The 22,468-nt window shown below is 34.5% G+C and overlaps 1 protein-coding gene across 1 annotated transcript in view; it reads left to right on the forward strand.

The window, feature by feature from the left end:
- SLK (STE20 like kinase) overlaps positions 1 to 22,468 on the forward strand; it is a 54,930-nt gene that overhangs the window by 19,977 nt on the left and 12,485 nt on the right. The window contains exons 2-12 of the mRNA XM_047073410.1: positions 306 to 470; positions 2,646 to 2,694; positions 3,045 to 3,194; positions 8,109 to 8,181; positions 8,346 to 8,540; positions 9,298 to 9,379; positions 10,642 to 10,770; positions 11,108 to 12,481; positions 14,448 to 14,578; positions 14,787 to 14,910; positions 16,807 to 16,986. Coding sequence (XP_046929366.1) covers positions 306 to 470; positions 2,646 to 2,694; positions 3,045 to 3,194; positions 8,109 to 8,181; positions 8,346 to 8,540; positions 9,298 to 9,379; positions 10,642 to 10,770; positions 11,108 to 12,481; positions 14,448 to 14,578; positions 14,787 to 14,910; positions 16,807 to 16,986 — 2,652 coding nt within the window. The remainder of the gene's footprint in view (positions 1 to 305; positions 471 to 2,645; positions 2,695 to 3,044; positions 3,195 to 8,108; positions 8,182 to 8,345; positions 8,541 to 9,297; positions 9,380 to 10,641; positions 10,771 to 11,107; positions 12,482 to 14,447; positions 14,579 to 14,786; positions 14,911 to 16,806; positions 16,987 to 22,468) is intronic.

Here is a 22,468-nt window from a genome sequence, read left to right on the forward strand (position 1 = left end):
ATATCATACATTTGTCAAAACGCATAGAGTACACACTAAGAGTGAATCCTAATGTAAACGTGGTCTTTGGGGATGATGTGTCAATGAAGGTTCATCAGTTGTAACAAATGTACTACTGTGGGGCAGGATGTTGATAATGGGAGAGGCTGTACATTTGTAGGGGCTGGGACTACATGAGAACACTCCAGCTTTGCTGTGAACCCAAAACTACTCTAAAAAGATAAAGTTTATTTTAAAAAGAAAATAAAATTTAAAAAGTCAAGTATACATTATAAGTGTGACACTTGTGATGCTTTCATTTTTAGGCTCAGAATAAAGAGACCAATGTTTTAGCTGCTGCAAAGGTGATTGACACGAAATCTGAAGAAGAACTTGAAGATTACATGGTTGAGATTGATATATTAGCATCTTGTGATCATCCAAATATAGTCAAACTTCTAGATGCCTTCTATTATGAGAACAATCTTTGGGTAACTATTTTCTATTGATATTATTATAAGAGCCAAAATGAGTTAATTGTCTGAAAGAGATTTCTAAGTTGTGGTAGTCTATTTTATGTATTATCTCTTCTGTTTTATTACTTATGTTACTTGAATGGGAGTTGATCTGATGAGAGGGTCATTAACAACATAATTATCCTAGCTTCAGCAGATGTTCAGATGAATATTTCAAATGTTTATTTCTTTTTTTTTTTTTTAATTTTTTTTTTAACGTTTATTTTGGGGACAGAGAGAGACAGAGCATGAACGGGGGAGGGGCAGAGAGAGAGGGAGACACAGAATCGGAAACAGGCTCCAGGCTCTGAGCCGTCAGCCCAGAGCCCGACGCGGGGCTCGAACTCACGGAGCGCGAGATCGTGACCTGAGCTGAAGTCGGACGCCCAACCGACTGAGCCACCCAGGCGCCCCTTCAAATGTTTATTTCTGAGAGAGAGAGACAGAGCACGATCAGGGGAGGGGCAGGAGAAAGGGAGACACAGAATCCTAAGTAGGCTCCAGGCTCTGAGCTATCAGCACAGAGCCTGACGTGGGGCTGGAACCCACGAACTGTGAGATCATGACCTGAGCCGAAGTTGGACGCTTAACCAGCTGAACCACCCAGGCGCTCCTCAAATGAATATTTCAAATTGTACAGTATTTCATGATTGTTTGACATTGGACCCAAACGGAGAAACTTGGTTAAGAATATTAAATTTTCTAAATTATGAAATTAAATGAGTTCTCTTGTTTGTAATTTAAATTTAGGCATTTAAATTTTTTGGAAATTTGTTTTCTTAGAAATTGTTTTAAATTTCTTATCCTAAACTTTTTGTAAATCGTAATAAATTACAGAATACTTATTAGAAATATTAAATATTTATTTTCTATTCACCAGACTCACCTTTGAATAGTAGTAGCTAAGGCTGAATATATAAATTTTGTTCATTTTTAGAAAACATTAGGCACAAGTGCATATAGAAATAAAATATTTATTATAATAGCTGGTCAACCATTTGCTCCAAACTGACACTCATTTAATCAAGATGGCTTTCTGAAATGGAGTTTCTTTTCTCCTTGAAGGACAGTGTTATGAGAGAAATGCTAAGAGTATGTAGTAGAAGTAATATCTGATTGGAAATCAAAAGCCCTATATTTTTTGATCCTGGTGTTGCTATGTTGAATAAGTCAGTTAACCTTTGAGTGTATTTACTCATCTATAAGATGAGTAATGACCTATTTTTCAAATGATATAATGAATTTGAAAACCATCTGTAACTGGCAAACACCTGTAAAAAAATAAGAGTATTGTTATACAAAAGGGAAAAAGCAGGAAGCTACACAATTTGACAAGCTAAGTAATTAAAAAAACTATCTTATAATTATCATCAGTGTGGTGTCCTCTAATATAGTTGTTCAGGGCTCTAGCAGAATGTTCCCGGAGGTTCTAATGAAAATGAATTCCTAGATAATAACCAGATAAGATCTTTACTTGAGATTGTTGCAAAATAAAAAGTTGGACAACTGTGAGATATAGTCTAGTGGGAGAGATTAATATTAATTATCTATAATAATTCAATGAATTATGATATATATAAAATTACAACTGTGATGGGATAAGAGAGAAATGTACATGGTGGTATATACCAGGGAGATCTGGGAAGGCCTCCCTCAGGATGTAATCATTTAACTATGATCTGAAGCTTTGTGTATGTCTGTGTGTGTGTGTGTATGTATGTGTGTCTGTGTGTATTTTAACTAAAATAAGTCTCTTAAGTATTTTTAGGATTTATTCCTATTAGTAAAGTTAAAAAATAGATTTGATCACTTAAAACACAGTAGTTACATTAAAAATGAGTATAATAAAATCTGTCGGTGGTAATGAGATGGATATATAATACTGTCCTGAATAAAAATTGTGTACCTAGTAATTTTAGAGAAGCAGGGACACTAAAAATGGTGATTTAAAAATGCACATATGTCTACAGTGTGTTCTCTTTGTGTTTTCTCAAAATGTATATCATTAAGACTCTTAACTCTTTAAACAAAAAAAACCCTTTATGGTCAGTGTAATATTGTTTCCATAACCTAGTTATTTATCTTTTTGCTAAATTGAAGAAAAAATACTCACTGTCATGTTAGACACATGCTTTTTTTGTTTGCCTGCAGATCCTCATTGAATTTTGTGCAGGTGGAGCAGTGGACGCTGTGATGCTTGGTAAGCATCTTTTTATTCTTTATTTTGTTTATTTTATATTTTAAGTTATTCTTAAAGGATTTAAAACATTTATACATATATATCTTATTGAGTGAAGTTCAATAAATTAAGAAATCAGCTTAATTACATTTTATACTTTTAAATAATTGTTACAAAATTTCTAAAATGAAATGTTAAATATATGAGGAAAAGTAATCTTTGCAGATATTTAGTTCTTCTAAAATGAATTCATTGTAAAAAAAATAAATTCACTGTGCAATCTTTGACAGTGATGGTAAAGATATATATATTATATTGCCGATGTGTTTTCACTAGATAACAATGCAGATTTGTTTACCCTTTCCTTACAGAACTTGAGAGACCATTAACTGAGTCCCAAATACAAGTAGTTTGTAAACAGACTCTAGAGGCTTTGAACTACTTACATGATAATAAAATCATCCACAGAGATCTGAAGGCTGGCAACATTCTTTTTACCTTAGATGGAGATATTAAGTTGGGTAAGTTTCTTCCCTTAAATAAAACATTTGAATTTGTGCTGAGACTTTGCTCTATATGTATGTGACTTAATACTGTTTAGTTATGGCTTAAATATGTAAAACATGGAGAATTACTCCATGTTAATTTTTTAAATACTTAAATATAAATAAATAGTGGATAAATAATTATTCATTAACTCCCATAGTATAGACAACTAATGTAAAGATGCTTCAAAAAGAAAGGATGGATTTCATTTTCAAAAAGACAAGTTTTAAAAAGTCTGGTTGGGGTGCCTGGGTGGCTCAGTTGGTTAAGCATCCAGCTCTTGATTTTGGCTCAGGTCTTGACCTTACCTTTCGTAGGATCTAGCCCTGCATCAGGCTCCAGGCTGACAATGTGGAGCCTGCTTGGGATTCTCTCTCTCTTTCTCTGCCTCTCCCCCACTCAGTCTTGCTCTTTGTCTCTCTCTCAAAAAATAAATTAATTAAAAAAAAATAAAAAGACTGGTTAATTATTTTTTACCCTAAATTTTTGTATGTAGACTTAATACTTATAAATGTAATACATTTAGAATATGAGCAGATATGTCAGACTAACTTAGTTTTATCTTCATTTCCAAAACTCTAGTGGGTTTCTTTTCCCATGTTTAGTTTTTTTTTTTTTTTAATTTTTTTTTTTTTTTACGTTTATTTATTTTTGAGACAGAGAAAGACAGAGCATGAACGGGGGAGGGGCAGAGAGAGAGGGAGACACAGAATCGGAAGCAGGCTCCAGGCTCCGAGCTGTCAGCACAGAGCCCGACGCGGGGCTCGAACTCACGGACCGCGAGATCGTGACCTGAGCTGAAGTCGGACGCTCAACCGACTGAGCCACCCAGGCGCCCCTCCCATGTTTAGTTTTATACTCTATTTTATAAATATGGAATCTTAGCTAAGCTAACAAAGTAGATCTGAAATGGATGCCTAAAATAAGTATTGAGGACTAGAATTTTTAATTTTGTTTTTTACACTGAGGAAATAAATAACTTCATAAGAAGAAATAGATGTAGATTTTAGATGGAAAACGGATTAATTTCGTATGTACACACATACAAATGGAAGATACAGCCCTCTTTAAGTGCCCCCAAGATATGACTTTTTAAAATATTTTTAATGTTGGGCGCCTGGGTGGCGCAGTCAGTTAAGCGTCCGACTTCAGCCAGGTCACGATCTCGCGGTCCGTGAGTTCGAGCCCCGCGTCGGGCTCTGTGCTGACTGCTCAGAGCCTGGAGCCTGTTTCCGATTCTGTGTCTCCCTCTCTCTCTGCCCCACCCCTGTTCATGCTCTGTCTCTCTCTGTCCCAAAAATAAATAAACGTTGAAAAAAAAAAATTAAAATATTTTTAATGTTTATTATTTTGAGAGGTAGAGAGACAGAGCACAGCAGGCGAGGGGCAGTGAGAGAGGGAGACACAGAGCACAAAGCAGTCTCCAGGCTCTGAGCTGTCAGTACAGAGCCCAACACAGGGCTCGAACTCACAAACCATGAGATCATGACCTGAGCCGAAGTCGGGTACTTAATCAACTGAGCCACCCAGGCACCTTGTAGATACAAATTAAAAAATATATATATCTAGTGCTGAAGGGGCACCTGGGTGGCTCAGTTGGTTGAGCATCTGACTCTGGATCTCAGCTCAGGTTATGATTTCATAGTTTGTGAGTTCAAGCCCCATGTCTGGCTGTGTGCTGACAGTGCAGAGCCTGCTTGGAATTCTCTCGCTCCCTTCTATCCTCCCTCTCTTTCTGCCCCTCCCTTGCTCATGCTCACTTGTTTGCTCTCTTTAAAAATAAATTAAAAAACTTAAAAAAGATAAGTAAAAATCTAGTGATGAAGTCTAAATTTGTGTAATTTGGAAGGACATGGAAAGGACAGAATATATTTAAAAGCCATCTTGATACCGGTGATCATAGTCATTTCACTTCATTTTCATGACATCAAACAGGTATAATTTGATATACTAAATTTTAATCTTTTTATTATGAAATAAAGATACAGAAAACCACAAGAAATTGTGTAGCTTAGTGATTCTGTAGCATTGTAGATGATAGCTTTGTAACCACCACCTAGGTCAAGAAATAAAACTTTGTCAGGCACCCCAGCAGCTCTTCCATGTGTCCCATCTGAATCACTGTCCCTCTCTTCTCCACAGGTAACCTTTATCCTGACTTCTGTAGTAATTACTTCCTTGCCTTTCTCTATGGCTCTATCACCCAGTGCTCATCTCTCAAGTTTAGATGTGCTCATATTTGAAATCTGATTTTCTTTTTAAGTCTCTTAATTTATAGGTCTCCCCTACTGGCCATCTCTTTCTTTTCTGTACATTTTATTTATGGTGTGCATTCCCATGAGTGCCAAAATTGGTTCTTTGGGGGCAAAAAAGATCTTAGATATTACAATGCTTAGTAACTCTGCAAAGGCCCACGCTACACAAACAGTATATCTGTGGCGTTAAAATTCCGTGGGGGGTAAGAGGATTAGGAAAAAAATGTCTAAAAAGGCTCCTTAGGAGCATGATGATGAAAAAAAGGTTGAGAAACACTGATCTATGAGACCTGAGTGTTGGACCTGTAGAGTTTCCCTCAACCTGCATTTTGCTAATTGCATATTTATGATCATTTGTAGTAAGTTCCTCTGTGTATTTCCTTCAGATTTGCAGATAAATAAGGCCTCATCAGTCTCAAGTTTGATTGTTTGGCAAGACTATATATAGGTGGTTTTGTATCCTTTCATTGGGCGGCACATATGTTTTGCTTTTATTTTATTTTATTTTATTTTATTTTATTTTATTTTATTTTATTAGCAGCTCTTGATGCATAATGCCTAGATCTGTTCTTTGAGTTGAAAAATGAATTGTCACTTTGTTTTCGTTTATTTTTTGATAATTTTGATAGAATTATTCACCAATTATTTCATTATTTTTATTTATCCTTATTATAAAATTAGGAATAATTATATGAAATGACACTTCCCTTCAACTGTTTCGTTATTCAGGAGTGTAGTTCATATGGAAAAGACAGGAAAAATGGTTGATTCCTTCTTTTTATTTATGTAACTTGGAAGACCATGAATTGGTTCTCTCTCATCCTCAATTAGTGACCAGTATTTTTAAAAATATTAATTCATGAATTTAATTTTGTAGATTTCAAATCTATAATTTTTTTAATGTTTATTTATTAGAGAGAGAGCATACGTGTGTGCGTGTAAATTGGGAAGGGAGGGAGGGAGGGAGGGAGAGAGAAAATTCCAAGCAGGCTTCATGCTTAGCACATAGCCTGACTTGGGGCTCGATCTTGCCATCATGAGATCATTACCTGAGCCGATAACAAGAGTTGGGTGCCCCCAGATCTATAATTTTTATCCTTATTGAAGCTTAACATTGTACCATCTTTGGTCAATGGGAGCCTCTTCATGTTGGTATATTAATCTTTTTGATATGACTTTAGTAGCCTTTGATAGCTTCGTTATCAATATCGTGTAACAGTCTAACCTGTTAGGTTGAGATGTTTCAGGCTTGTCTTCTATATTTCTTGCCTCCAACCTGTAATTAGCCATTTCTTTAAGAAGTCCTGGTTTCTTTTAGTAGGATATGGTATTTCAAGATTATATCTGGGGTACTTGGGTGGCTCAGTCAGTTAAGCATCCGACTTCGGCTCAGGTCATGATCTCACATCTCCTGAGTTCGAGCCCCACATCAGGCTCTTTGCTGATAGCTCGGAGCCTGGACCCTGCTTCCAGTTCTGTGTCTCCATCTCTCTCTCCCTCCCTCACTCCCTCCCTCTCTCTCTCTCTCTCTCCCTCCCTCCCTCCCCCCCCCTTCCTCCCTCCCTCCTCTGCTCACACTCTGTCTCTGTTTCTCTCTCAAAAATAAACATTAAAAGAAAAAAAAGACTGCCTCTGAATGTTAGAGGTACTTAACAGTTTATGGATTGGTCATCATTCTGGGCCTTTCTAGAGGACAAAGCTAGGCTGTCATATGAGTTCCTACATATTTTCTGATCAAATTTAGGATAAGATGTGTTTTATTTTCTTTTTAACCTAACCACTTCTGTATTACATGTATATCTCCTTCTATCCTCAGAGTCCTGGTTCTTAAGGACATTGATGATAGATTTATAATATCCCATAATTACTCATTTTAGTCCTGTTTTCATACGTTTAATGCTCATCACTGGTCCTTAATGTTAGTATTCTCTGTGATCATGTTGGTTGTCTGAAGTTCATTCTCTGGTAGATAACTCTGGAAGGGCTCTCCAAGTTCTTATATAATAACAGTTCCACCCATATTTATACTTTGAAGGTCGGTTTTGCTGGATAGAAAATCCTTGGCTTACATTTTGTTCCTTGAATCTGAAATATCTTATTCTTATTTTTCTGTTCTAAGTGTTGTTGTTGGAAAGTCTGATGATAATCTGATTTTATGTCTTTTTCAAGTTGTATGCTCTTTTTGCCTAGATGCCAAAGAATTTTTTTCTTCAAGGACTAATAATTTGACTATACTTTTCTCTAAATATGCTCTTATAATATTTATGCTTTTCACACTGTAGGAAAAATGTTTGTCAGTTAATTGTAGCATGTAGTACTAGTTGTTTTGAAGTGGGTAGACTGGTTTATTTTAAAGTTACTTTTTTTTTTATCAGTTGTGAAGTATTCATGATCTGAAGATGTATAAAGGAGGTAGTAGTTAGTATATTAATGATGGGATATTTTATTTGACAGTTATTTTGGAGGGGGTTTGTCAAAATTAGGATGGTAGAGAAGTTACTACTCTTTCTGTTTTGTTTACCCTTTAATAAGAGTGGCCTTGTTAAAGACTTGAAATGCTTTTCCCTGTGTTAAATACAGTGAGCTTTGCTAAAAAACTATCATTAATACTTTTGTATCATTGCTTATTTCAAGCGGATTTTGGAGTATCAGCTAAAAACACAAGGACAATTCAAAGAAGAGATTCCTTTATTGGCACACCATATTGGTATGTATTCATCTTTATGGATGTACTACTGTATTAGTTATGTTAGAAGCTATTATCACTCATTAACTTATCTACATAATTGATTATACTGTCTATCTTTTATGTGGCTTGCAATCAATATTCTTAAGCTAAACATCTTAACTTTCAATTCTCTGTCTGTACAGGATGGCTCCTGAAGTAGTCATGTGTGAAACATCTAAGGACAGACCCTATGACTACAAAGCTGATGTTTGGTCCCTGGGTATCACTCTAATAGAAATGGCTGAGATAGAACCACCTCATCATGAATTAAATCCAATGCGAGTGCTACTAAAAATAGCAAAATCTGAGCCCCCTACATTAGCACAGCCATCAAAATGGTAAAATATTCTAAACAAAACCTTATACAAAGCAATACTTGATGTTTTATTCTTTGACCTTTTCAAGGGTAGATTTAGTTACATGGTACAAAGACTGTATGAGTAGAAAACTTGATTTTTGGTACTTTTTTTTAAGAGTTAAGGACCATAGTTGTGCCTGGGTGGCTCAGTTGGTTGAGCATCCAACTCTTGATTTCAGCTCAGGTCATGGTCTCACGATCATGGGATTGAGCCCTGCTAAGCATGGAGCCTGCTTGGAATTCTCTCTCCCTCTCCCTCTGCTCCTACCCCACTCATGTGCATGTACTCTCTCTCTCAAAATAAATAAATAATCATTTTAAAAAAAGAGTTAACCATACAAACTCTTATAACTAACTCTTCTTATAAATTTGAAATCAGTGATTTGAGTTCTACACGAAACAACTGTATGTAGTACAGTATTTACTATGAGAAAGTGAGGCATATATGTGGTTGATTTATATTTGTGGAATTTAATAGAAGAGTTTTGTGATTTTTGGCATATATGACTAGATCACAGTGGCTAAAACTATGACTCTACTTATATTTAATTTTGTATTTACAGATGATACTCTAGTATTTATCTTAATATTATTTTGAAATCTGGTATTCTCATTAACTACTTATGTTGAATTAATACAATTACATACATCATAAAATACAAGCATAACTTAGAATTTTGTTTGATTTTAATAACAAAGTAAAATAGAATGTCATTGTCAAAAATTTCATTTTGAAGGTCTTCAAATTTTAAGGACTTTCTAAAGAAATGCTTGGAAAAGAATGTGGATTCCAGGTGGAATACATCTCAGCTACTGCAGGTAAGATCAGAGTAATATGACAACAGCAAACTGTGTAATTATTTTAATATCTCATTGAGAAGAGTACAATTTCAGATTCAGTGTATTCTCCTTTCACTGGAGTTTCTCTATGGAAACTCAGAATACATTGTAAAATATGTTGTACACATACAATGTGTACAGCATACTTGAGTACAAGTAAACATTTCCTTTATAAACATATGCTGCCTTTACTAAAAGGCATTTAGCTTATAAGTCATTCCTTTTGTGTTTTTTTGATTTCAGTTTGTGTTTTTATTTTGTTAGTTATTCCACTTTGTTAGTTACTTGCAGTTTTTCTCTCCAGTTACTAGAAAGCAAGCCCCTTGGGCGCAGGGGTCATGAGCTAATTGGTTTTTTTAATATTTCTTACAGTGAGGATAATGTTCAGTAAATATTGCTGACTTTTTTTAAAAAAGTGTTAAAGTGATTAGATAATTTTGTTTTATAGCAGGACCTATTTGTAATATTTGAAATAGGAATTTGTTACATAATATAGGTGGACAAACAAAATGACAAATCTTGAGGCACTTACTGTTAGGTTGAGTTACTGTATAATTCCTGCATTACAGTGTATTAAGTTGATCTGTTTATCTCAGGGGAAAAAAGCAGAAGAAATTGCCTTCTTCTATGCAACAGTACATCCCTAGAACACACTTTCTCTTATTATTTTTTTACCCTCACTTTAGAAGGTCTTAGTCTGTGACAGACACTGTTAAATGCTGCTGAGTATACAAAGGTGAATAAAATTTTTTCTTACTCTTAAGAGTGTTAGAACCATGTCAAGAAAGCAGTTATTTGCAAGACTCTAAACAAAACTCTAAGGCTTTTTGTAAACATTTTATTAAGGATTATACAGGATTTAAACATACTGTTGTTACTTTTAAAGAACTAAAAATGTACCAGTTTGAAACTTTTAAAATTTAATTTAAATTTAATTTAATTTAAAATTTCAAACATACAGAAACGTACATGCACCTATTATCCAGATATGTGGTACCATTTTTGACCTATTTCCTTCAGATTCTTTAAAAAAGATGTATAATTGTAGGCAGTCCCTATTATTCCTGCTCAATCCCCTTCTTCTTCCTTGCCCAGATGTAACATCATCTGAAGTTTTTTATATTTTTCTTACTCATGTGTTCATATTTTTACCGCATAATAATGTGTATTTTTTGTGTTTGAAATTTTGTAAGCCAGCATTTCAGCTGTTAGTAAGTTTGTTCTTCTTAATGATCAAACAGCATCCTTTTGTTACGGTTGATTCCAACAAACCAATTCGAGAGCTGATTGCAGAGGCAAAGGCTGAAGTAACAGAAGAAGTTGAAGATGGCAAAGAGGAAGATGATGATGAGGAAACAGAAAATTCTTTGGTCAGTATTTAAAAAGGAAATGTCATTTAGGTAATATTGAGGGTTGGGTTTTGAGGTGTGATTGCACCTGTATGTAAGGATTAATTGTAATTGATAGCAGTACAAAAGTGTTAATTTTAGGGGCGAAGATTAACAAGTTTGCTCCTTGCTCACCATTTTTGTCCTATTTATTATGTGAAGATTTGTCAGTTCTTTATTTTTATAACTTCATCAAATTTTAATTGAGATACTAAATCATGTATGTATGTTTTAAATATTTATTTATATACAAAATATAGTTTTGGTCACTATCTTGAAGTTACGTTTTAACATTAAAAATGTACAAAATCTTTTTCAGCCAATACCTGCAAGTAAACGTGCCTCTTCTGACCTTAGTATTGCCAGCTCTGAAGAAGATAAACTTTCACAAAACGCTTGTATTTTGGAATCTGTCTCTGAAAAAACAGAACGTAATACTTCTGAAGATAAATTTAACAGCAAAGTTCTTAATGAAAAACTTACCACAGATGAACCTGAAAAAGCTGCAGAGGATATTAATGAACATATTAATGATGCTCACTTAGAAGCTATGGCTGAACTTGATAATAGGACAATAGTAATCAAGGAAAATGGCAGAGAGGAGAAGAGACCCAAGCTTGAAAGTCTGCCTGATACAGAAGACCAAGAAACAATGGACATTAATTCAGTCAATGAAGGAAAAGAGAATAATATAATAACTTTAGAAACAGATACTGAACAGAGTCTGAAACCTGAGGAAGAAAGGGATCAAGAAAAGCAACAGATATTTGAAAATAAGATTATAAGATCTGAAGAAATTAAAGATACTGCTATTCAAACAATGGACTTAGTTTCTCAAGAGACTGGAGAAAAAGAGGCAGACATTCAGGCAGTTGAAAATGAAGTTGCACTTACAAAGGAAGACACCCAAGAGAAATTGGGAAAGAATGACGAAACTCCAGAAGAAGTGATCAGACATATAAGCGATGTCATAGGAACAAATGAGGCAGGAGACGTTGCCCAGAAGGCAGTTGAAAACAATGCTGAGGATGCTCAGAGTAATGATGGGAATGAAGTGGTTGAAGTAGACCAGAAATTAGTAAGTAAGCCCACAGAGGGTCCTGAGGCTGGTGGTTCTGAGGAAGTTCCTTTTAAAGACATAGTGGAAACTAAGGAGATAGATCAGAAGTCTTTGGAAGATAAAGATGAAGAACAGTCACTCAGCAGTTTAGAGAACATAGTGAAAACCAGTGAGGAATCTGGCACAAATGAAGGTGAGGAAATTACTGAGTCCAGTAGCACTGAAGAAATAGAGGTCAGACATGCAGTAATTTATACTGACCAAGAGGCTTTAGGAAATGAAATTCCAGATGCTCATGAAGCTACTGCTCAGATAGATACAGAGCAAAAAGCAATACCATGTGAAGTGCCAATTGAAAGAGAACCTCCCGTGACTTCCTCTTCACAGCCTAGTGAACCTCAGCCTGTTCCAATACCCAGTATTAATATCAACTCTGAAGATGCAGAAAATAAAGGGGAAATAGGTGCTTTATCAAAAACTGAAGCCATGTTGCTTCCAGAATCTGAGAATCAAAAGGAAAATGATACTGATTCAGGCACTGGTTCCACCGCTGATAATAGCAGCATTGACTTAAATTTATCCATCTCTAGCTTCCTAAGCAAAACTAAAGACAGCGGATCAATATCTTTACAAGTAAGTGTATGTGGGCCCTTCTTTGTCATTTTGGCAATTTGCAGTTTATGTGAAGTATGTTTTGAAAATAAAACAGCACTAAATCAGTGTAGTACTGACCCTATAAGATTCGTAAGGCCTATGAAGGCAATCAACTAAAAACCCAAGGAGAGAGATAGATACTGGATGTAATCATAAATTTTTTGGTAATATCTACCTGTTTTTGCCAACTTGATGTAAACGGTGTAAGTTACTTGGTGTGGTTGGATTTTTTTATTGAACATATTTAAATATATTTTAGCAAGAATCCATAATCTATGAAAAAATTGAGAAATTGAAAGAATGATCTCTTTAAGCACTTTTAGGATGTAAACAGCCCTCGATTTACCAGTGGTCCATGGGGTTTTGCCGTCTTGGTCATAGTCCTCACAGCTGCCATGAGAACCGATGTGGGAAAGCAAAAAAACAAAAAAAATCAAAAACTAAAATGCAAAAACACTTGGAGCTTTTAGAGCCATTCTCAAATCTTAATGTGTTTAAGAGTTACCAGGGGTATGTATGATTAGGGATGTTAACTAGACTTATGGTGATCATTTAGCAATATATGCAAATATTGAATCATTATGTTCTGTACTTGAAACTAACATACTATTATATATCAAGTATACCTCAACATGAATAAATTATTTAAAAACAGAGTTTTAGGGGGAGCTATGTAGAGGTCTAGGGTGGAACCCAAGAATCAGTATTTGTAACATAAGATTCCGTGGATTTCTGATACAGGTGAGTCATGTATTACTTAGAGACTCTGGGTTGACAGCAGAAAAGAGTGGAACAACTTAGGAAACTGACCTTGGGAACAGGACTCCAGGGCATAATTGCAGCAAATTACTACACATATTGCATAGATTGTCTTCAGTTTTCAGTTTATTTTGTTTCACTGACTGGAATTCCATTAATCTGAAATTTATTCACTGACTTAATAGCCTTTTAAAAAAATCCGAATACTTTTTTGAGAATTAAGGTGATATTAATTGTGGATACTTTACTAAGAACTGAAGAAATAGAAAGTTTAGATTTTCAGTGTGGTAGATAATATTTTGGGAGCATGCCCACTTTAGATTTTAGGGGAAGCCTGGATAGGGTATCATAGTCCAGGGCTTAGGAAGAGAAGCGTGAGGATACCAGCAGCCTGGAGAGTAGAATAATAAGAGGTTGCAGAACCATGCTTGGAAAGTGCCAGAGACAAACTAAAATCTAATGCATTTTGAATTTAGTATTTTCACATTCCACTTTTGCTCCCTCAGCTTTTAAACCCCTTCCCCTATATCAAAACCAAGTAATTATCTGCTGTCAATACTTACATGTTTGCCAAACTGTGTTTTTTGGAGTGTCATACTTCTGTTATTTCTATTTGGATTTGAAAAGCATTTGGATGAGGAATGGAATTTGGTCTTGATAAAGAATTGTAGGCAATAGCTATCAGGCAGTAGACATTTTATCTTTCTAGTAACTCAAGAATCACACATTCATCTCTGTTCCTGAGATGGAGGAGGGCTGTTGATAATATTGTTGCTGATGAAATGGATTTTGATTCCCAGTCCAGGCAGTGTTTAAAAATTACCTGGGGAGCCTTTTCAAAATGCAAATTCTCAGCCACCCTCAGACTTATTGATTTAGATTCTTTTAGGGATGAGCCCCAGGCATTCCTTTAAGTGTTTTGTTAGTGGTTCTAAAACTGAAAAGCCAGAGGTATCTGAGAAGTTACAAGATCAAAAGAAGAAGAAAAATGATTAACATGTAAAAGTTATACTAATTAGTCATTTATATGAATTGTTCTTTATGATTTGTGCCTAATTATGATGTGGTATAAAAATTATATGTGTACAGTTCTGTGTTTTGTTCTTTTTTTTTTTTTTAAGAAGAAAATGTTTTCTGTCTCCAGTATTTTCCATATAAAGCCTAACTAAAATAAAATCTCACTCAGGAAACAAGAAGACAAAAGAAAACATTGAAGAAGACCCGCAAATTTGTTGTTGATGGCGTAGAAGTGAGTGTAACCACGTCAAAGATAGTTACAGATAGTGATTCCAAAACTGAAGAGTTGAGGTTTCTTAGGTGAGTAGAGAACATAATTAAAATCGTTTTTGTAACGACTTTTCAGTTTTTGCAAAGTATAAGAATAGAAGCAAGAGTAAAGTCTTGGCTGATTATTCTTACTACTTTTCCATTTGAAAATAGTATTTTTTAAGTTTTTAAAAAAGTATTAGTTCAAAGGTGTAATTTTTTGCTGTCTTTCCCTGTTATTGATATTAAATTTTATCAGACGTCAGGAACTTCGGGAGTTAAGATTCCTTCAAAAAGAAGAGCAAAGAGCCCAACAGCAGCTCAATAGCAAACTGCAACAACAACGAGAACAAATTTTCCGGCGCTTTGAGCAAGAAATGATGGTAAAGTTTTAGATTTTGTATCCTTTTATTAACACTGAAATTTGATGCTTTAAAAAAATTCCACTAGCATGTTTTAGAACTTGTTCTTTGATTATTAGATTTTCTCTGGCTTTGTCAGTATTTCTGGCCTTTGTTTCTTCAGTGTTCTAGATGCTGTTTTTTTCCTCCCTTTTGCCTGAAAGCATTTTCTATCTTAGGCTTCCTGTCACTGACTTATAGTGTGATAGGTGTCTTCCATTTTCCTTTGGTTAAAATTTGTTGTGAAAACCTGGAATCATGAAGCTGGTAGATGGTTTACAAAGTTCTTAGGTGTGCCTATTTCTGGATACTTTTTTAGTGTTATAATTTGACCTCTCAGATTTAGAATCCAAGAATTTTTTTCCAAATGTTTATTTTATTTTTGAGAGAGTGCACATGAGCAGGGGTGGGGCAGAGAGAGAGGGAGACAGAGGACCCGAAGCAGGCTCCACGCTGACAGCAGAGAGCCTGATGTGGGGCTCGAACTCATGAACTGGGAGATCATGACTTAAGCCGAAGTCGGAAGCTTAATTGGCTGAGACACCCAAGCACCCCTAGAATCCAAGATTAATTTTTTTAAGTTTTTTTTTTTTTTTTAACATTTATTTATTTTTGAGACAGAGAGAGCACAAGTAGGGGAGGGGCAGAGAGAGAGGGAGACACAGAATCTGAAGTAGGCTCCAGGTCCGAGCTGTTAGCACAGAGCCTGATGTAAGGGCTCGAACTCACATACTGCGAGATCTTGGCCTGAGCTGAAGTCGGATGCTTACCTAACTGAGCTACCCAGGAACCCCTAGAATCCAAGATCTTAAGGCAGTCTAGAATAGTTGTCTTCAAACCTGGCTGAGTATTAGAAATACTTGGGGCTTTTTCAAAACACACTTCTCTGGCTCCTACAGGTAAGCTTCCACATCCCTATTCACAGCTGCTAGAGAAGTTGGTGCTGATTAGTCAAGGGTAATTGTCACTGAGTCTTTTAATTTTTACCTTGTGTCCAGAGTTGGAAAAGGAATCAGTAATGTGATAGAAAATTCCAGTAATTTATTTAAACATCTAGCTTACTGTAAGTTAGAAAACTGATTATTTCAAATGTTACTATATTCATGTTTTGAAAATAGTTCTTTTGCTGTTTTTGTAAGTGGTAAGAATTATTTTCTGTGAAGTGTGGTATTGTTGATTACATTTGTTGGATTGTAACAGAAAATTCTTAGGAAAATAATGAATTTTCTCACTGAGTATTTTTATAGTATTGAGCATTCTATTTTAAAGAACCTTATGAAAACTGCATCTCTTTCCCCAAAAAATATTTTCCAAAGTGTTTTGCTTTTTATTTTTTAAAATACCTTTTACATATATTTAACTCCACCTATATCCAAAATTATATTATACTCAAGTATTATGTAAGCAGGAATCTTTTGTTGAAAGATTTATAATTTCAGAAGGTTTGTTTCAATAAAAGGATGTTTAAGAATCTTAATGAGGAAAAGTAAATCTGAATATGACAAGCAATTGTACATTATTAAAATAGACTTTGGATAACACTTTTATCAAAAGTTTATTGGATAAATACTGAAAGTTTTCTTTAGTACTTTAGCACTTTTAGCACTTTTCTTTAGTACTTTAGTACTTTAGCAACTGGATATTCTTCTGGATGGTTTAAAAATTTTGAACATTCTATAATAGAAAAAAGTATTTTTTGTGTAGAAAAAAATGAAATGCTCATATTTTTGAAAAATTCCTTAATGTGTTTATAGCATTCCACTTGTGCAGTACTACAAAGGTTGTATGTCATATCACTACATTTAAATGCTGGTTATGTACTCTTCAATACGTGAGTGATAGACAAGTTAAATGATCCTGAGCCACATTATTTTACAGAGCAAAAAGCGTCAATATGATCAAGAGATTGAGAATCTAGAAAAACAGCAGAAACAGACTATTGAACGTCTAGAACAAGAACACACAAATCGCTTGCGAGATGAAGCCAAACGCATTAAAGGAGAACAAGAGAAAGAGTTGTCCAAATTTCAGAATATGTTAAAGAACCGAAAGAAGGAGGTAAGTGTAACTACTACTTTTAATTATTAAAGGTTGTTTTTTTTTAATGTACACTTAAGACTAAAGAATTAGGAATAATACTTGAGAGTTAAATAGCACCAATTTATTCTTTTTTTGTGGTCTTCCCAACAGTCATGTAGGGTAGTAGTAAGGTCAGGTGTTAATCTCATTTTACTACCAAGAAGACTGTAATAGAAGAGCTTTTTAATGGTCCCTTCAAGTTTACAGACTGTCATTAAATGTCCAGCTAAGCCTTGAACCAAGTTTTCAAACTAAGTCTAACCCATTTTCCTTCCAATCTATCATTTTCCTTTATTAACAACAGTTAAAGCCTCTGTAGAATTTTCTTCTTTCATGAAAGCTTACCATGTTGTGTTTGTAGGTGGCAACAATAATTCATCTATTTATTTGTAATATTTAATTCATGCTTAAAATTTTTTTTCTTGGTTAGCTTGATTTCCTTTCATGAATGTTGTATTAAAACAAAAGCTCAGTACCCTGAAATTGGAAATAATATCTGTAAGTTCAACAAGTTGAGAGCTACTTTGAAGAATCATGTGTGAAAAATACCTGTGTAAAGTCATTTGATTACAATGAATTTTTAAATTTTTCCTAAAACTGTTCCATATTGTTATAGGATCTGTGCTATTACTTACTATGAAAGATTGTCATTGATTCAGAAAGAGGATTTATATATTGTAATAGTGTCTTATTTGCCCCCAAATTAAGACAAAAGAGTCTTACATATTAGCAGAAGTGGTTTTATGATTTATTCTATACTTTTAGTGTAGGGGGAGAATTTACTTTTTCGTGATACGAAAGACCCCAGGGATAATCATTATGATTAGTTCTATTAGGATTAGAATAAAAATCTCAACCAAACTAGTAAATGCATTTTCACTTTAGTTATACATCTAAAGCACCCAAGTTAATTGACTTTAGCATTTAAATTGTGTATAAAACTGAACATCATATTGCTGAACTTGAGGAACTACTTTAAAAAGCATAGAATCGAACATTAATATAGTACATTCTATAATTTCTTTAAGTAAATAATGAAATGGTCTATAATTTTATTTGATGCGACTACCATTTCTAAAAATTAGTTTTGTTACTGTTTAATATTTCACATAGTGTTGCTCTGTTTACCATGATATATGATGTTACTGAGGCTCCATATCAGTTTTCTTGAAACTAGGGGAAGTTTTTATTGAGAGCTTATTTTTTAATATCAGGTTAAATTTTAAAAAATTTACAGATAAATATATGATTTAATCTTAAATATATAAAAGTTTGTAGTTATTTTTACGGTTTTTGAGCTTGGAGAGTTTTAGCTAGTAGACATATTTGAGATCGCAATATGCATATTTTAAATAACTATATTATGTATTTTTTTTTCCTTATTGCTAAATTTCTTGCATTTGGGGAGCCTCTTCCTTTTAATGGTGATTTGGTTTCATGAGGGATTACTGATGGGGAATTTTAAATACACTCTCTTCAATCAAAATCAGTCTCTTTCACAGACCATCAATAGCATGTGGTGATTTGGAATCTGATTGCTTTTGGTGCTTCTACTTGTGAACACATGATTGTTTTTCATAGTTGGATTACAGATCTATTGTTAGGTGGAATACATATCTAGGATTTTGAAATAATTAAAAGAAGGAGCTCCAAATTATACTTCATTTTATAATATACTTTATTTGGTATAATAAATCATAGCATACTACACTGTTACTTTATGAGTACTTTATAATATTGATTTTAAAGTTGACAAGTTTGGCTTACATTGTCAGCAAAGGAGAATGTTATTCTAATGCAACACAAAATCATCAGACATGTTTTTATCACACCGTATATAAAATGGTGTGTTTGATGAAAAAAGAAAACATAGTATCCATTTATTTCTCCTTTTGTTTTATTTTGGTCTCATTAAATGAACTTAATTTAGACTCATTTCTTTGGTTTTATCAAGCCAGTTACGAAATTTTGTACTTTTATAAATGGCATTGACTTTCCTTATTTTCAGCATTTCAAACAATGTCAGTAGATGTGTTCAGTGCTGCTAGTAATCCTTTACTGATTGTCTTTGGATCTTTAAGAGAGAATAATATATAGGGATAATTAGGCATCTGATTAACCTTTATATGGTGTGATGTCCCTTTCTGCACCGAGATTCAGCATGTTCTATCCTTTCATTCTTTTTCACCAAACTAACACCTATACTATTGCATGTTGAAAGGAACTTTGTATCAGCTTTAATCTTTGACTTGTAGCTTGTCTGCTACATAAATGCTTGCTGTGGAGAAAGTATTATTTCCCCACCTCCTGCATGCTTATACACTGTAGGTTATAAATGAAGTGGAGAAAGCACCCAAAGAGCTGAGAAAAGAGCTCATGAAACGCAGGAAAGAGGAGCTTGCACAAAGCCAGCATGCTCAGGTAACAGCAGCAGCTTAATGCTACTAAAAACAGAAAGCAGCATTAGTCTCGCAGCTCAATAAACCATGGTGGACAGGGTAAACTCCTACTGTAGTTATTATATGATGTTGAATTCTCCTAATACAAAGGTTCCCAGGGCATTCTTTATGTAGAACTAAATTCACATGAGATGGTGACATTTCAGTTGCAAATATGAAATTAAGTGGAATGTTTGGAAAGCTGACTCCGGATGCAATAAACAAGGATGTTGATGTATAATTCACTGTATTCTTATTATAATCATGAGGGAAACTTATATACTTATGTAGTAATGTCACTGTTTGATAGAAGACTTTTATGACAAAATATAGAGGTTGAGTGTGTAGGCTTTGTACACGTGAAAAGAATGACTATTTAAAAGACCATTGTTGGGGCACCTGGGTGGCTCAGTTGGTTAAGCACCCAACTCTTGATTTCAGCTCAGGTCATGATGTCTCGGTTTGTGGGTTTGAGGCCCGTGTCAGACTCAATGCTCTCAGCGTGGAGCCTGCTTGGTAGTCTCTCTCTCCCTCTTTGCCTCCCCCTCCTTGGCTCATGCTTGCTTGCTCTCTCTCTCAAAATAAATAAACTTAAAAAAAAAATAAGGCCATTGTTTTTATAAAGTTGGGAGTTAAAAGAAAAACCATAAACGGTAATGTTAAATAGTAGATTAAACATTTATTTTACTATTAAACTCAATAACATAAGCAACTTAAAATCAGATTTTAAATACTAACTACCTTGTTTTTCTTTTTGATTCAGAATCCAGCAGTTTAAAAAAATATTGCCTGTATAAACTTGATTCTAGGTTATGATAAGGATGAGCCAATTAAGATGGGTGAATTCTTTACAAAACTAGACAAGCTAGTACTTTAAACAGATTTTTTTTTAGAATTATCTGATGACTGTATGAGGTCTTTTTACTAGGAATCATTTTTCTTTTAATTAAGTTTGCATTCAATTTAGGAGCAGAGAGGTGAGCTCAGTTTGTAGTTATATATGTCAAAGGAAGAAGAGACATGGATTATATGTTAACGGTTGCTTTAAATTACCAATTTAATGTGGTTTTATGTGGTATAAAAAGTGGTTCCCAAACTTTTACAGACCCATGTGAAAACATGGAAGAAACAAAAACCACTGGGGACCGACAAATGGAATGACATTTAAATTTTTTTTATTTTTGTCCAGAAGGATATTTTAAACTGCCGTTTAAAAATTTAAAGGAAAGAATATCTTAACACCATGAAAAATAAGGGAAGTATTTTGGAATTTAAAATTTAACAAAACTAGCCTATCTGAATAAATTTCATGTTTTTGGGGGGGGGTTTGGTTTGAAGCAGTGAAAAATTTTGTCTTGGCCTAGTGTGGGGATTATTAAAGTGTTAAAGCAGACACAGCATTTACTGTGTGTCAAGTGCTGTTCTAAATGTTTCTCCTGCATGAACTCATTTAAACTCACAACATGTGAGGTACTCTTATTACCTCTATTCTACAGGGGAGGAAATGAAAGCACCTCTGAACTACCACACTGTACTGCCTCTCATGTTTAAACTGTTATTTCTGTGCTTAATCTGAACTCTTATCAGCTTAGTCCAGTGGTTATTGGTCATGTTGTTAATAGGTGAAGAGGAAGTCCTTGCTTCACACATCTAATTTTGGATAATTTGGATTTCAAACAAGATAAGACCAATATGGTTTTTCCTTGTACAGGAATGTAGGCTTTTTAGATTCTAAAAGGTAATACATATTTCAGATGCTAGAGCTGACATTGAGAATTTAGTGTTGAAGGAGTTAAGTGATCCCATGCTTTAATAAAATTTTGTTGGTGATTTTTCATAAAATTTTGGGGGCTAGCCTGTATTTTCAACTAAAGCTGAAAGCAACAGTAAATTTCTTTCTGTAAATTTAATGAAAATTTAGTAATCTAACAAATTTAAAAGTATTTCTCTTTAGCTACTGCTTTACATGAAGGTGCTAAAATGATAACTTGGTACTGCGTCTATTTTAAACATTTTGAGAATTTGTGAATAATAGTTATATAGTCATGGAGCCAGAAGTATTTGATTGTCTAGTCCAGTGGTTTTTAAACTGTACTCCCAAGAGCTGTGGAGTCTGGAAGAAGCACCTCAGGGATCCTTCAAAAAGAGAGGACTGGGGGTTCTGGGTCCCTGCTTAGACTTTAAAGCAGCACTACTTTTCATCTGTTTCATACATTTTGTGGTAAATTTTTTGAAAGAGGGTTTGACTGGTTTAAAAAACAACAGCATAAACTAGAGTTTGGAAACCACTGATCTCATTCAAAACCTTTTTACAGATGAGAAAGAGGCCTCTCTGTTAGGTAACTTGTTCGAGGCCTCCCGAAACTCAACATTTGTATAATTATTCTTTCCATTTACAAAAAGTCATCAGCTGTATTCTCACCTGGGAGGTGCACTGTACTCTGACCCGCAGGGTGTTGCTCAGGCCATGATCCAGTCTTTTCAGTTGTCCTCTTGCGCAGTCTCCAGTGCCCAGCTGCAGGATGTAAGTCCCACGCATCTGTGGGAGGATGCCTTCTCCCGTTTTATCTGCCTTTTCTTCAGCTCACATGTGCCTTTTCATTGTTTGCTTTATTTGTTAAAGCCTAGAAGATTGATAGATGATAATGTCAGTAATGACAGTAATAATCTGAAATGAACTTTATAGTATAGTATTCTTCAAAGCGTTTTCACATTTGATTCTTACTGCCTCCACCCTAATATAGGGATGGAGTGTATCCATTTTATAGATAAGGAAATCGCAGCACAGAAGACTAAGCGGTCCACTTGAAGCCACAAACGATATTAATGGTAGAACTGGGATTAGAACACTCCGAACAGTGTTCTTTTTTTCTACCTCACCACAAATTTTGAGATTTTCATTTCCAAGAAGTAGCTTCCCAGGAGTATTTTATAAACTTTGCACATGTGAGAAATTGAATGCTGTGATTAGATTTTTATCTTTGTGTGAAGTGACATTTTGATTTTATATGTTATATATATGT

This window comes from Lynx rufus, unplaced genomic scaffold (genome assembly GCF_022079265.1).
Source record: "Lynx rufus isolate CCGP_SWC_20201006 ecotype Redwood Valley unplaced genomic scaffold, mLynRuf1.p SCAF_11, whole genome shotgun sequence".
NCBI lineage: Eukaryota > Metazoa > Chordata > Mammalia > Carnivora > Felidae > Lynx > Lynx rufus.